The sequence below is a fragment of the Lampetra fluviatilis genome, chromosome 81 (assembly GCF_964198595.1).
Source record: "Lampetra fluviatilis chromosome 81, kcLamFluv1.1, whole genome shotgun sequence".
In the NCBI taxonomy this organism is placed as follows: domain Eukaryota; kingdom Metazoa; phylum Chordata; class Hyperoartia; order Petromyzontiformes; family Petromyzontidae; genus Lampetra; species Lampetra fluviatilis.
In genome coordinates this window covers 348,477-365,070 of record NC_136355.1, presented here as the reverse complement: position 1 = coordinate 365,070, position 16,594 = coordinate 348,477, and the positions used below count along the sequence as shown (strand labels likewise).

The window sequence follows — 16,594 nt, the reverse complement described above, 5'->3', positions numbered from 1 at the left end:
CTACACTACACACTACACTATACACTACACTATACACTACACTACACACTACACTATACACTACACTATACACTACACTATACACTACACTACACACTACACTATACACTACACTATACACTACACTATACACTACACTATACACTACACTACACACTACACTACACACTACACTATACACTACACTATACACTACACTATACACTACACTGTACACTACACTGTACACTACACTGTACACTACACTGTACACTACACTGTACACTACACTACACTACACACTACACTGTACACTACACTGTACACTACACTACATTATACACTATACACTACACTATACACTACACTATACACTACACTATACACTACACTACACACTACACTACACACTACACTATACACTACACTATACACTACACTATACACTACACTACACTATACACTACACTATACACTATACACTACACTATACACTACACTACACACTACACTATACACTACACTACACACTACACTATACACTACACTACACACTACACTATACACTACACTACACACTATACACTACACTATACACTACACTATACACTACACTATACACTACACTATACACTACACTACACACTACACTACACACTACACTACACACTACACTACACTATACACTACACTATACACTACACTACACACTACACTATACACTACACTACACACTACACTATACACTACACTATACACTACACTATACACTACACTATACACTACACTACACACTACACTACACACTACACTACACACTACACTACACACTACACTACACACTACACTACACACTACACTACACTATACACTACACTATACACTACACTATACACTACACTACACACTACACTACACTATACACTACACTATACACTACACTATACACTACACTACACACTACACTATACACTACACTACACTATACACTACACTATACACTACACTATACACTACACTATACACTACACTATACAATACACTATACTCTACACTATACACTACACTATACACTACACTATACACTACACTACACACTACACTATACACTACACTATACACTACACTACACACTACACTATACACTACACTATACACTACACTATACACTACACTACACACTACACTATACACTACACTATACACTACACTATACACTACACTATACACTACACTACACACTACACTACACACTACACTACACACTACACTATACACTACACTATACACTACACTATACACTACACTATACACTACACTATACACTACACTGTACACTACACTGTACACTACACTACACACTACACTACACTATACACTACACTATACACTACACTATACACTACACTATACACTACACTATACACTACACTATACACTACACTATACACTACACTGTACACTACACTGTACACTACACTGTACACTACATTACATTATACACTATACACTACACTATACACTACACTATACACTACACTATACACTACACTATACACTACACTACACACTACACTATACACTACACTATACACTACACTACACACTACACTATACACTACACTATACACTATACACTACACTATACACTACACTACACACTACACTATACACTACACTATACACTACACACTACACTATACACTACACTATACACTACACTACACTATACACTACACTATACACTACACACTACACTACACACTACACTATACACTACACACTACACTACACACTACACTATACACTACACTATACACTACACACTACACTATACACTACACACTACACTACACACTACACTATACACTACACTATACACTACACTACACACTACACTATACACTACACTATACACTATACACTACACTATACACTACACTACACACTACACTATACACTACACTATACACTACACTATACACTACACTATACACTACACTACACACTACACTATACACTACACTACACACTACACTATACACTACACTATACACTACACTATACACTACACTACACACTACACTATACACTACACTATACACTATACACTACACTATACACTACACTACTCTCTGTCTCTCTGTGTCCTCTGTCTCACTGTGTCTGTGTCTCTGTCTCACTGTGTGTGTCTCTCTCTCTGTGTGTGTCTCACTGTGTGTCTCTCTGTGTGTCTCTCTCTGTGTGTCTCTGTGTTTCACTGTGTGTCTCTGTGTCTGTGTGTTTCTGTCTCTGTGTGTGCAGGTTGTGTGTCGCTGTGAGTCTCACTGTGTGTCTCACTGTCTCTGTGTGTGTCTCACTGTGTGTCTCTGTGTGTATGTGTCTCACTGTGTGTCTGTGTCACTGTGTGTCTCTGTGTGTATGTGTCTCACTGTGTGTGTGTCTCACTGTGTGTCTCTGTGTGTATGTGTCTCACTGTGTGTCTGTGTCACTGTGTGTCTCTGTGTGTATGTGTCTCACTGTGTGTGTCTCACTGTGTGTCTCTGTGTGTATGTGTCTCACTGTGTGTCTGTGTCACTGTGTGTCTCTGTGTGTATGTGTCTCACTGTGTGTCTGTGTCACTGTGTGTGTCTCTGTCTCACTGTGTGTGTGTCTCTGTGTGTGTGTCTGTGTCTCACTGTGTGTGTGTCTGTGTCTCACTGTGTGTGTGTCTGTGTCACTGTGTCTCTGTCTCTGTGTGTGTCTCACTGTGTGTGAGTCTCAATGTGTGTGTCTGTGTGTGTGTGTCTCTGTGCGTGTGTGTCTCACTGTGTGTCTGTGTCACTGTGTGTGTCTCTGTGTCTCACTGTGTGTTCTCACTGTGTGTGTGTCTCTGTGTGTGTGTCTGTGTCTCACTGTGTGTGTGTCTCTGTGTGTGTCTCTGTGTCTCACTGTGTGTGTGTCTCTGTGTGTGTGTCTGTCTCACTGTGTGTGTGTGTCTCTGTGTCTCACTGTGTGTGTGTCTCTGTGTGTGTGTCTGTGTCTCACTGTGTGTGTGTCTCTGTGTGTGTCTCTGTGTCTCACTGTGTGTGTGTCTCTGTGTGTGTGTCTGTGTCTCACTGTGTGTGTGTCTCTGTGTGTGTCTCTGTGTCTCACTGTGTGTGTGTCTCTGTGTGTGTGTCTGTGTCTCACTGTGTGTGTGTCTCTGTGTGTGTCTCTGTGTCTCACTGTGTGTGTGTCTCTGTGTGTGTGTCTGTCTCACTGTGTGTGTGTGTGTCTGTGTCACTGTGTCTCTGTCTCTGTGTGTCTCACTGTGTGTGTGTGTGTGTGCAGGTTGTGTGTCGCTGTGTGTCTCACTGTGTGTCTCACTGTGTCTCACTGTGTCTCTCTGTGTGTCTCTGTGTGTGCAGGTTGTGTGCCGCTGTGTGTGTCACTGTGTCTCACTGTGTGTGTCACTGTCTGTGTGTCTCACTGTGTGTCACTGTGTGTCTCACTGTGTGTGTCACTGTCTGTGTGTGTCACTGTCTGTGTGTCTCACTGTGTGTCACTGTGTCTCACTGTGTGTGTCACTGTCTGTGTGTGTCACTGTCTGTGTGTCTCACTGTGTGTCACTGTGTGTCTCACTGTGTGTGTCACTGTCTGTGTGTGTCACTGTGTGTGTGTCTCACTGTGTGTCACTGTGTCTCACTGTGTGTGTCACTGTCTGTGTGTCTCACTGTGTGTGTGTCTCTCTGTGTCTCACTGTGTCTCTGTGTGTGTGTCTCACTGTGTGTGTCTCTGTGTGTGCAGGTTGTGTGTCGCTGTGTGTGTGTCTCACTGTGTGTGTTTGTGTCACTGTGTGTGTGTCACTGTGTGTGTTTGTGTCACTGTGTGTGTGTCACTGTGTGTGTTTGTGTCACTGTGTGTGTGTGTGTGTCGCTGTGAGTCTCACTGTGTGTGTGTGTCTCACTGTGTCTCACTGTGTGTGTGTGTGTGTCGCTGTGAGTCTCACTGTGTGTGTGTGTGTGTCGCTGTGAGTCTCACTGTGTGTGTGTGTCTCACTGTGTCTCACTGTGTGTGTGTGTCTCTCTCTGTGTGTGCAGGTTGTGTGTCGCTGTGTCTCACTGTGTCTCACTGTGTGTGTGTCTCACTGTGTGTGTGTCTCACTGTGTGTGTGTGTCTCACTGTGTCTCACTGTGTGTGTGTGTCTCACTGTGTGTGTGTCTCACTGTGTCTCACTGTGTGTGCGTGTGTCTGTGTGCAGGTTGTGTGTCGCTGTGAGTCTCCGCTCTCTCTCTCCGTCAAGGAAAAAGTGGCCATGTTTTGTCACGTGGGACCAGAACAGGTAACCCTCTAGGTACACTCGGCATGAAATTTCCACTCCTCTAAACCCACCCAGACCCCACCTCTAGACCCACTCACTGTAAGTGTGTCACTGTGTGTGTGTGTGTCACTGTGTGTGTGTGTGTCACTGTGTGTGTGTGTGTCACTGTGTGTGTGTCACTGTGTGTGTGTGTGTCACTGTGTGTGTGTGTGTCACTGTGTGTGTGTGTCACTGTGTGTGTGTCACACTGTGTGTTTGTGTCACTGTGTGTGTGTGTCACTGTGTGTGTTTGTGTCACTGTGTGTGTGTGTCACTGTGTGTGTGTGTGTCACTGTGTGTGTGTGTGTCACTGTGTGTGTGTCACTGTGTGTGTGTGTGTCACTGTGTGTGTCACTGTGTGTGTGTGTGTCACTGTGTGTGTGTGTCACTGTGTGTGTGTGTGTGTCACTGTGTATGTGTGTGTCACTGTGTGTGTGTGTGTGTCACTGTGTGTGTGTCACTGTGTGTGTGTGTGTGTCACTGTGTGTGTCACTGTGTGTCTGTGTGTGTCACTGTGTGTGTGTGTCACTGTGTGTGTGTGTCACTGTGTGTCACTGTGTGTGTGTGTCACTGTGTGTCACTGTGTGTCACTGTGTGTGTGTGCCACTGTGTGTGTGTCACTGTGTGTGTGTCACTGTGTGTGTGTGTCACACTGTGTGTGTCACACTGTGTGTCTCACACTGTGTGTGTGTGTCACTGTGTGTGTGTCACACTGACTGTGTGTGTGTGTGTCACTGTGTGTGTGTCACACTGACTGTGTGTGTGTCACTGTATGTGTGTGTGTGTCACTGTGTGTGTGTCACTGTGTGTGTGTCACTGTGTGTGTGTGTGTCACCCTACAGGTGATGTGTGTACACGACGTGTCGTGTGTGTACCGCGTTCCACTGCTACTCGAGTCCCAGGGGGTGGTGCAGTATTTTCGCGAGCGACTCAATCTGCCAATCCCCCTCACACAGCCTCCACGCAGACTCAGCAAGTGGCGAGAGATGGCCAATCGGTGAGTGGGTGGGTGGGTGGGTGAGTGGGTGGGTGGGTGGGTGGGTGAGTGAGTGGGTGGGTGGGTGGGTGAGTGGGTGGGTGGGTGGGTGGATGAGTGGGTGAGTGGGTGGGTGGGTGAATGGGTGAGTGGGTGGGTGGGTGGGTGGGTGGGTGGGTGGGTGGGTGAGTGAGTGGGTGAGTGGGTGGGTGGGTGAGTGGGTGAGTGGGTGGGTGGGTGAGTGGGTGGGTGGGTGGGTGGGTGGGGGGGTGAGTGGGTGGGTGGGTGGGTGGATGAGTGGGTGAGTAGGTGGGTGGGTGAATGGGTGAGTGAGTGGGTGGGTGGGTGGGTGGGTGGGTGAGTGAGTGGGTGAATGGGTGGGTGGGTGGGTGGATGGGTGGGTGGGTGGGTGGGTGGGTGGGTGGGTGGGTGGGTGAGTGAGTGGGTGAGTGAGTGAGTGGGTGAGTGGGTGGGTGGGTGGGTGGGTGAGTGGGTGGGTGGGTGAGTGAGTGAGTGGGTCGGTGGGTGAGTGAGTGGGTGGGTGGGTGAGTGAGTGGGTGGGTGGGTGAGTGAGTGGGTGGGTGAGTAGGTGGGTGAGTGGGTGAGTGGGTGGGTGAGTGGGTGAGTGGGTGGGTGGGTGGGTGAGTGGGTGGGTGGGTGGGTGGGTGGGTGGGTGAGTGAGTGGGTGGGTGAGTGAGTGAGTGGGTGGGTGAGTGAGTGAGTGAGTGGGTGGGTGGGTGAGTGAGTGAGTGGGTGGGTGGGTGAGTGGGTGAGTGGGTGGGTGGGTGGGTGAGTGGGTGGGTGGGTGGGTGGGTGGGTGGGTGGGTGAGTGGGTGGGTGGGTGGGTGGGTGAGTGGGTGGGTGGGTGAGTGGGTGGGTGGGTGAGTGGGTGGGTGAGTGGGTGGGTGGGTGAGTGAGTGAGTGAGTGGGTGGGTGAGTGAGTGAGTGGGTGAGTGAGTTGAGTGGGTGGGTGAGTGAGTGGGTGGGTGGGTGGGTGGGTGAGTGAGTGCGTGGGTGAGTGGGTGAGTGAGTGGGTGAGTAAGTGGGTGGGTGGGTGGGTGGGTGAGTGAGTGAGTGAGTGGGTGGGTGGGTGAGTGGGTGGGTGGGTGGGTGAGTGGGTGGGTGGGTGGGTGGGTGAGTGGGTGGGTGGGTGGGTGGGTGGGTGAGTGGGTGGGTGGGTGAGTGGGTGGGTGGGTGAGTGGGTGGGTGGGTGGGTGGGTGGGTGGGTGGGTGAGTGGGTGGGTGGGTGGGTGAGTGGGTGGGTGGGTGGGTGGGTGGGTGAGTGGGTGGGTGGGTGGGTGAGTTGGTGGGTGGGTGAGTGTGTGTCTCTGTGTGTGTGTGTCTGTGTGAGTGTGTGTCTCTGTGTGTGTGTCTGTGTGTCTCACTCTCTCTCTGTGTGTGTCTGTGTGTGTCTGTGTGTGTGTCTGTGTGTGTCTGTGTGTGTAGCTCTGACCGCATGTTGAAGTCCGTAGCGATCACACTCGTGGGGAAGTACGTGCGTCTCTCCGACTCGTACGCCTCCGTCGTGAAGGCGCTGGAGCACGCCGCCCTCGCCATGAACCACAAACTACAACTCTCGGTGAGTCACCCACCTAGTGAGTCACCCACTTAGTCACCCACTTAGTCACTGAGTCACTCACTCACTCACTCACTGGAGCACGCAGCCCTCGCCATGAACCACAAACTACAACTCTCGGTGAGTCACCCACCTAGTGAGTCACCCACTTAGTCACCCACTTAGTCACTGAGTCACTCACTCACTCACTCACTGGAGCACGCCGCCCTCGCCATGAACCACAAACTACAACTCTCGGTGAGTCACCCACCTAGTGAGTCACCCACTTAGTCACCCACTTAGTCACTGAGTCACTCACTCACTCACTCACTGGAGCACGCCGCCCTCGCCATGAACCACAAACTACAACTCTCGGTGAGTCACCCACTCAGTTAGTCACCCACTGAGTCACTCACTCACTCACTCAGTCACTCACTCACTCACTCACTGGAGCACGCAGCCCTCGCCATGAACCACAAACTACAACTCTCAGTGAGTCACCCACTTAGTGAGTCACCCAGTGAGTCAGTCACTCAGTCAGTGAGTCACTCAGTCAGTCACTCAGTCACTCAGTCAGTGAGTCACTCAGTCAGTGAGTCACTCAGTCAGTCAGTCACTCACTCAGTCACCAACTCACTCACTCAGCCAAGTGTTTAGCACGCGGTTCTTAGCGTGTACCTAGCGTGTGCTTAGCGTGTGCGTGGCGTGTGTGGCGTGTGTCTCCGCAGTACGTAGACTCTGCGGACCTGGAGGGCGGCGTGCAGTCCACGGATCCCGTCAAATACCACGAGGCCTGGCACAAGCTGTGCAGCGCCGAGTCAGTCACACACACTGTGACACACACACTCACACTCACACACAGTCACTCACACACACACACTGTGACACACACACTCACACACAGTCACTCACACACACACACAGTGACACACACACTCACACACAGTGACACACACACTCACACACAGTGACACACACACTCACACACAGTGACACACACACTCACACACAGTGACACACACACTCACAGTGTGTGTGTCACTGTGTGAGTGTGTGTGTTACTGTGTCACTGTGTGTGTGTGTGTGGCACAAGCTGTGCAGCGCAGAGTCAGTCACACACACACTGTGACACACACACTCACACTCACACACAGTCACTCACACACACACACAGTGACACACACACTCACACACAGTGACACACACACTCAGTGTGTGTGTCACTGTGTGTGTGGCACAAGCTGTGCAGCGCAGAGTCAGTCACACACTCACAGTGACACACACTCACTCACAGTGACACACACTCACTCACACACACACACAGTGACACACACACTCACAGTGTGTGTGTCACTGTGTGAGTGTGTGTGTTACTGTGTCACTGTGTGTGTGTGTGTGGCACAAGCTGTGCAGCGCCGAGTCAGTCACTCACACACTGTGACACACACACTCACACTCACACACAGTCACTCACACACACACACAGTGACACACACACTCACACACAGTGACACACACTCAGTGTGTGTGTCACTGTGTGTGTGGCACAAGCTGTGCAGCGCCGAGTCAGTCACACACACACTGTGACACACACACTCACACTCACACACAGTCACTCACACACACACACAGTGACACACACACTCACACACAGTGACACACACTCAGTGTGTGTGTCACTGTGTGTGTGGCACAAGCTGTGCAGCGCAGAGTCAGTCACACTCACTCACAGTGACACACACTCACAGTGACACACACTCACTCACACACACACACAGTGACACACACACTCACAGTGTGTGTGTCACTGTGTGAGTGTGTGTGTTACTGTGTCACTGTGTGTGTGTGTGTGGCACAAGCTGTGCAGTCACACTCACAGTGACACACTCACTCACACACACACACTCACTCACTCAGTGAGACACTGTGACACTGTGTGTGTGTGAGTGTGTGTGTGAGTGTGTGGCACTGTGTGTGTGTGTGTCACTGTGTGTGTGTGTGTGTGTCACTGTGTGTGTGTCACTGTATGTGTGTGTGTGTCACTGTGTGTGTGTCACTGTGTGTGTGTGTCACTGTGTCTGTGTGTGTCACTGTGTGTGTCACTGTGTGTGTGTGTGTCAGTGTATGTGTGTGTGTGTGTCACTGTGTGTGTGTGTGTCACTGTGTGTGTGTGTGTCACTGTGTGTGTGTCACTGTGTGTGTGTCACTGTGTGTGTGTGTCACTGTGTGTGTGTGTGTCACTGTGTGTGTGTGTCACTGTGTGTGTGTGTCACTGTGTGTGTGTGTCACTGTGTGTGTCACTGTGTGTGTGTGTCACTGTGTGTGTGTGTCACTGTGTGTGTGTCACTCTGTGTGTGTGTGTCACTGGGTGTGTCACTGTGTGTGTGTGTGTCACTGTGTGTGTGTGTGTCACTGTGTGTGTCACTGTGTGTGTGTGTCACTGTGTGTGTGTGTCACTGTGTGTGTGTGTCACTGTGTGTGTCACTGTGTGTGTGTCACTGTGTGTGTGTGTGTCACTGTGTCTGTGTGTGTCACTGTGTGTGTCACTGTGTGTGTGTGTGTCAGTGTATGTGTGTGTGTGTGTCACTGTGTGTGTGTGTGTCACTGTGTGTGTGTGTGTCACTGTGTGTGTGTGTCACTGTGTGTGTGTGTCACTGTGTGTGTGTGTCACTGTGTGTGTGTGTGTCACTGTGTGTGTGTGTGTCACTGTGTGTGTGTGTCACTGTGTGTGTGTGTCACTGTGTGTGTGTGTCACTGTGTGTGTCACTGTGTGTGTGTGTCACTGTGTGTGTGTGTCACTGTGTGTGTGTCACTGTGTGTGTGTCACTGTGTGTGTGTGTGTCACTGGGTGTGTCACTGTGTGTGTGTGTGTCACTGTGTGTGTGTGTGTCACTGTGTGTGTGTCACTGTGTGTGTCACTGTGTGTGTCACTGTGTGTGTGTGTCACTGTGTGTGTGTGTCACTGTGTGTGTGTGTCACTGTGTGTGTGTGTGTGTCACTGTGTGTGTGTGTGTGTCACTGTGTGTGTGTGTGTGTCACTGTGTGTGTGTGTGTCACTGTGTGTGTGTGTCACTGTGTGTGTGTGTGTGTGTCACTGTGTGTGTGTGTCACTGTGTGTGTGTGTGTGTCACTGTGTGTGTGTGTGTCACTGTGTGTGTGTGTGTCACTGTGTGTGTGTGTGTCACTGTGTGTGTGTGTCACTGTGTGTGTGTCACTGTGTGTGTGTGTGTCACTGTGTGTGTGTGTCACTGTGTGTGTGTGTGTCACTGTGTGTTTGTGTCACTGTGTGTGTGTGTCACTGTGTGTGTGTGTCACTGTGTGTGTGTGTCACTGTGTCACTGTGTGTGTGTGTCACTGTGTGTGTTTCAGTGGGGTTCTTGTTCCTGGCGGTTTTGGGATTCGTGGCACGGAGGGGAAAATCTCAGCGGTGGAGTGGGCACGGAAAAACAACAAACCCTTCCTAGGTGACACACACACACAGTGACACACACACACAGTGACACACACACAGTGACACACACACACAGTGACACACACACAGTGACACACACACAGTGACACACACACAGTGACACACACACAGTGACACACACACACACACAGTGACACACACAGTGACACACACACACAGTGACACACACAGTGACACACACACACAGTGACACACACACACAGTGACACACACACAGTGACACACACAGTGACACACACACACAGTGACACACACACAGTGACACACACACAGTGACACACACACAGTGACACACACACAGTGACACACACAGTGACACACACACAGTGACACACACAGTGACACACACACAGTGACACACACACAGTGACACACACACAGTGACACACACACAGTGACACACACACAGTGATGATGATGATGTTGATGATGATGTTGATGATGTTGATGATGTTGATGATGATGATGATGTTGATGTTGATTTTGATGATGATGTTGTTGTTGTTGATGATGTTGTTGTTGTTGATGATGATGTTGATGATGTTGATGATGTTGATGATGATGTTGATTTTGATGATGATGTTGTTGTTGATGATGATGGTGATGATGTTGATGATGAAGTTGATGATGATGTTTATGATGTTGATGATGATGTTGATGATGATGTTGATGATGTTGTTGATGATGATGGTGATGTTGTTGATGATGATGATGAAGTTGATGATGTTGTTGATGATGATGGTGATGTTGTTGATGATGATGGTGATGTTAATGATGAAGTTGATGATGATGTTGATGATGTTGTTGATGATGATGGTGATGTTGTTGATGATGATGATGATGAAGTTGATGATGATGTTGATGATGTTGATGATGAAGTTGATGTTGATGATGATGATGTTGATGTTGATGAAGTTGATGATGATGATGTTGATGATGATGATGTTGATGATGTTGATGATGATGTTGATGATGATGTTGATGTTGATGATGTTGATGATGTTGATGATGAAGTTGATGATGATGTTGATGATGTTGATGATGTTGATGAAGTTGATGATGATGATGTTGTTGATGTTGTTGATGTTGTTGGTGATGTTGATGATGATGATGTTGATGATGTTGATGATGATGATGTTGTTGATGTTGTTGATGTTGATGTTGATGATGATGATGTTGATGATGATGATGTTAATGATGTTGATGTTGTTGATGTTGATGATGATGATGATGATGAAGTTGATGTTGTTGATGATGATGATGTTGGTGATGAAGTTGATGTTGATGATGAAGTTGATATTGATGATGATGATGTTGATGTTGTTGATGATGTTGATGATGTTGATGTTGATGATGATGTTGATGTTGTTGATGATGATGATGATGATATTGATGATGATGATGTTGATGATGTTGATGATGTTGATGATGATGATGTTGATGTTGATGATGTTGATGATGATGATGATGTTGATGATGTTGATGATGATGTTGATGATGATGTTGATGAAGTTGATGATGTTGATGTCCTCAGGAGTTTGCTTGGGGATGCAACTTGCGGTGATTGAGTTCGCAAGAAATCAGCTGGGATGGACAGGTACATCACCAACAACATCACCAACAACATCAACAACATCAACAACATCATCATCAACATCATCATCATCAACATCAACAACATCAACATCATCAACATCATCAACAACATCAACAACACCAACAACATCAACATCACCAACAACATCATCAACATCATCAACATCATCAACAACATCAACAACACCAACAACATCAACATCACCAACAACATCATCAACATCATCAACATCATCAACATCATCATCATCAACATCAACATCACCAACAACATCATCATCAACATCAACATCATCAACATCATCAACATCATCATCAACATCAACAACATCAACATCACCAACAACATCATCAACATCATCAACATCATCAACATCATCAACATCATCAACATCATCAACATCATCAACAACATCATCAACATCATCAACATCATCAACAACAACAACATCAACATCAACAACATTAACATCAACAACATCATCAACAACATCAACAACAACAACAACATCAACATCAACAACATCAACAACATCAACAACATCAACAACATCAACAACATCAACAACATTAACATCAACAACATCATCAACAACATCAACACCATCACCAACATCATCAACATCAACAACATCAACATCATCAACATCATCATCAACATCATCATCAACAACATTATCAACATCATCATCAACAACATCATCAACATCAACATCATCATTATCAACATCATCAACATCATCACAACCATCAACACCATCATCATCAACACCATCACCACCATCAACAACATCAACACCATCACTAACACCATCAACAACATCAACACCATCACTAACACCATCATCATCAACACCATCATCACCACCACCACCATCATCACCACCACCACCATCACCACCACCATCATCATCAACACCATCATCACCACCATCACCACCACCATCATCATCATCACCACCACCATCACCACCACCATCATCATCATCACCACCACCATCACCACCACCATCACCACTACCACCACCATCATCATCATCATCACCACCACCACCATCACCACCACCATCATCACCACCACCATCACCACCACCATCACCACTACCACCACCATCATCATCACCACCACCATCACCACCACCATCACCACTACCACCACCATCATCATCACCACCACCATCACCACTACCACCACCATCATCACCATCACCACCATCACCACCACCATCACCACTACCACCACCATCATCATCATCACCACCATCACCACCACCACCATCACCACCATCACCATCACCACCATCACCACCATCACCATCACCACCACCACCACCATCGTCCCCTGTGTTAATCACTGTCCCGTGACTCCGCTACTGATGATGATGATGATACTGATGATGATGATGATGATACTACTGATGATGATGATGATACTACTGATGATGATGATGATACTGATGATGATGATGATACTACTGATGATGATGATGATACTACTGATGATGATGATGATGATACTACTACTGATGATGATGATGATACTACTACTGATGATGATGATGATACTACTGATGATGATGATGATACTACTACTGATGATGATGATGATACTACTGATGATGATGATGATACTACTGATGATGATGATGATGATACTACTACTGATGATAATGATGATGATACTACTACTGCTGCTGATTATGATACTACTGATGATGATGATGATACTACTGATGATGATGATACTGCTGATGATGATGTTGGTGATGATGATGTTTTTCTCTTTTCAGATGCAAATTCCACGGAGTTTGACCCAGATACCAAACATCCAGTGGTGAGAATCATCATCAGTAGTAGTAGTATCATCATCATCAGTAGTAGTATCATCATCATCATCAGTAGTAGTATCATCATCAGTAGTAGTAGTATCATCATCATCATCAGTAGTAGTAGTATCATCATCATCAGTAGTAGTATCATCATCATCAGTAGTAGTATCATCATCATCAGTAGTAGTATCATCATCATCAGTAGTAGTATCATCATCATCAGTAGTAGTATCATCATCATCAGTAGTATCAGTGAGTGGGTAGGTGGGTGGGTGGGTGAGTGAGTGGGTGGGTGGGTGAGTTGGTGAGTGGGTGGGTGAGTGAGTGGGTGGGTGGGTGAGTGGGTGAGTGGGTGGGTGGGTGAGTGGGTGAGTGGGTGGGCAGGTGGGTGAGTGGGTGGGCGAGTGGGTGAGTGAGTGAGTGGCTGGGTGAGTGAGTTGGTGGGTGGGTGAGTGAGTTGGTGGGTGGGTGAGTGAGTGAGTGAGTGGGTGAGTGGGTGAGTGAGTGAGTGAGTGGGTGAGTGAGTGAGTGGGTGGGTGAGTGAGTTGGTGGGTGAGTGGGTGAGTGGGTGAGTGAGTGAGTGGGGTGAGCGAGCGAGCGAGTGGGTGGGTGGGTGGATGGGTGAGTGAGTGAGTGGGTGAGTGGGTGAGTGAGTGGGTGAGTGGGTGAGTGAGTGGGTGAGTGGGTGGGTGGGTGAGTGAGTGGGTGGGTGAATGAGTGAGTGGGTGAGTGGGTGAGTGGGTGGGTGAGTGAGTGGGTGGGTGGGTGAGTGAGTGAGTGGGTGAGTGAGTGAGTGAGTGGGTGGGTGAGTGAGTGAGTGAGTGGGTGAGTGAGTGAGTGAGTGGGTGGGTGGGTGAGTGAGTGGGTGGGTGGGTGGGTGGGTGGGTGGGTGAGTGGGTGAGTGAGTGGGTGGGTGGGTGAGTGAGTGAGTGAGTGGGTGGGTGGGTGGGTGGGTTGGTGAGTGAGTGAGTGAGTGACTTGGTGAGTGGTTTTTCAGGTGGTGGACATGCCAGAACACAACCCAGGTGACATGGGAGGAACCATGAGACTGGGAAAACGAACAACAATCTTCAAAACATCAAACTCTGTGCTGCGTGAGTCACTCACCCACTCACCCACCCACTCACTCACCCACTCACTCACTCACCCACTCACTCACTCACTCACCCACTCACTCACCCACCCACTCACACACTTACTCATTCACCCACCCACCCACCCACTCACCGCCCACTCACTCACTCATTCACCCACTCATTCACCCACTCACCACCCACTCACTCACTCACACACCCACTCACTCACCCACTCACCCACTCACTCACCCACTCACCGCCCACTCACTCACTCACTCACCCACTCACTCACCCACTCACCACCCACTCACTCACTCACACACCCACACACCCACTCACCCACTCACCCACTCACTCACCCACTCACTCACTCACCCACTCACCCACCCACTCACCCACTCACTCACCCACTCACTCACCCACTCACCCACCCACCCACTCACCACCCACTCACTCACCCACTCACTCACCCACTCACTCACTCACCCACTCACCCACTCACTCACTCACCCACTCAACCACCCACCCACTCACCCACTCACTCACCCACTCACCCACCCACTCACTCACCCACTCACTCACCCACTCACTCACCCACTCACTCACCCACTCACTCACCCACTCACTCACCCACTCACTCACCCACCCACTCACTCACTCACCACCCACTCACCCACGCACTCACCCACTCACTCACCACCCACTCACCCACCCACTCACTCACCCACTCACTCACTCACCACCCACTCACCCACTCACCCACTCACCCACCCACCCACTCACTCACCCACTCACACACCCACTCACTCACCCACCCACTCACCCACTTACTCACCCACTCACACACCACCCACTCACTCACTCACCACCCACTCACCCACTCACCCACTCACCCACCCACTCACCCACTCACTCACCCACTCACTCACTCACCCACTCACTGACTCACTCACCCACTCACCCTCTCACCACTCACTCACCCACCCACTCACCCACTCACCCACCCACCCACTCACCCACCCACCCACTCACCCACCCACTCACTCACCCACCCACTCACTGACTCACTCACCCACTCACTCACTCACCCACCCACCCACTCACCCACTCACACCACCCACCCACTCACCCACCCACCCACTCACCCACCCACTCACTCACCCACCCACTCACTCACCCACTCACCACCCACTCACCCACTCACTCACCCACTCACCACCCACTCACCCACTCACTCACCACTCACCACCCACTCACCCACCCACTCACCCACTCACTCACCACTCACCACCCACTCACCCACCCCACTCACCCACTCCACCCACTCACTCACCACTCACCACCCCACCCACTCACCCACTCACTCACCACTCACCACCCACTCACCCACCCACTCACCCACTCACCCACTCACTCACCACACACCACCCACTCACCCACCCACGCACCCACTCACTCACTCACCCACCCACTCACTCATCCACTCACCACCCACTCACTCACCCACTCACCACCCCACTCACCCACTCACTCACCCCATCACCACCCCACTCACCCACTCACTCACCACTCACCACCCACTCACCCCACCCACTCACCCACTCACTCACCCACTCACCACCCCCACTCACCCACCCACTCACCCACTCACCCCACTCACTCACCACTCACCACCCACTCACCCACCCACTCACCCACTCACCACCAACTCACCCACCCACTCACCCACTCACCCACTCACTCACCACTCACCACCCCACTCACCCACCCACTCACCCACTCACCCACTC

General features: G+C 49.3%; 1 protein-coding gene across 5 annotated transcripts in view; it reads left to right on the top strand.

Annotated features, from left to right (window-relative positions):
- The window catches only part of LOC144953713 (CTP synthase 1-like), a 77,846-nt gene that overhangs the window by 48,764 nt on the left and 12,488 nt on the right, over positions 1-16,594 (top strand). For all 5 annotated transcript variants that reach the window (XM_078884275.1, XM_078884276.1, XM_078884274.1 and 2 more), the window contains exons 8-15: positions 4,202-4,282; positions 5,143-5,297; positions 6,723-6,855; positions 7,560-7,648; positions 10,201-10,295; positions 11,838-11,900; positions 13,690-13,733; positions 14,726-14,822. In XM_078884275.1, the coding sequence (XP_078740401.1) occupies positions 4,202-4,282; positions 5,143-5,297; positions 6,723-6,855; positions 7,560-7,648; positions 10,201-10,295; positions 11,838-11,900; positions 13,690-13,733; positions 14,726-14,822 (757 nt within the window). The remainder of the gene's footprint in view (positions 1-4,201; positions 4,283-5,142; positions 5,298-6,722; positions 6,856-7,559; positions 7,649-10,200; positions 10,296-11,837; positions 11,901-13,689; positions 13,734-14,725; positions 14,823-16,594) is intronic.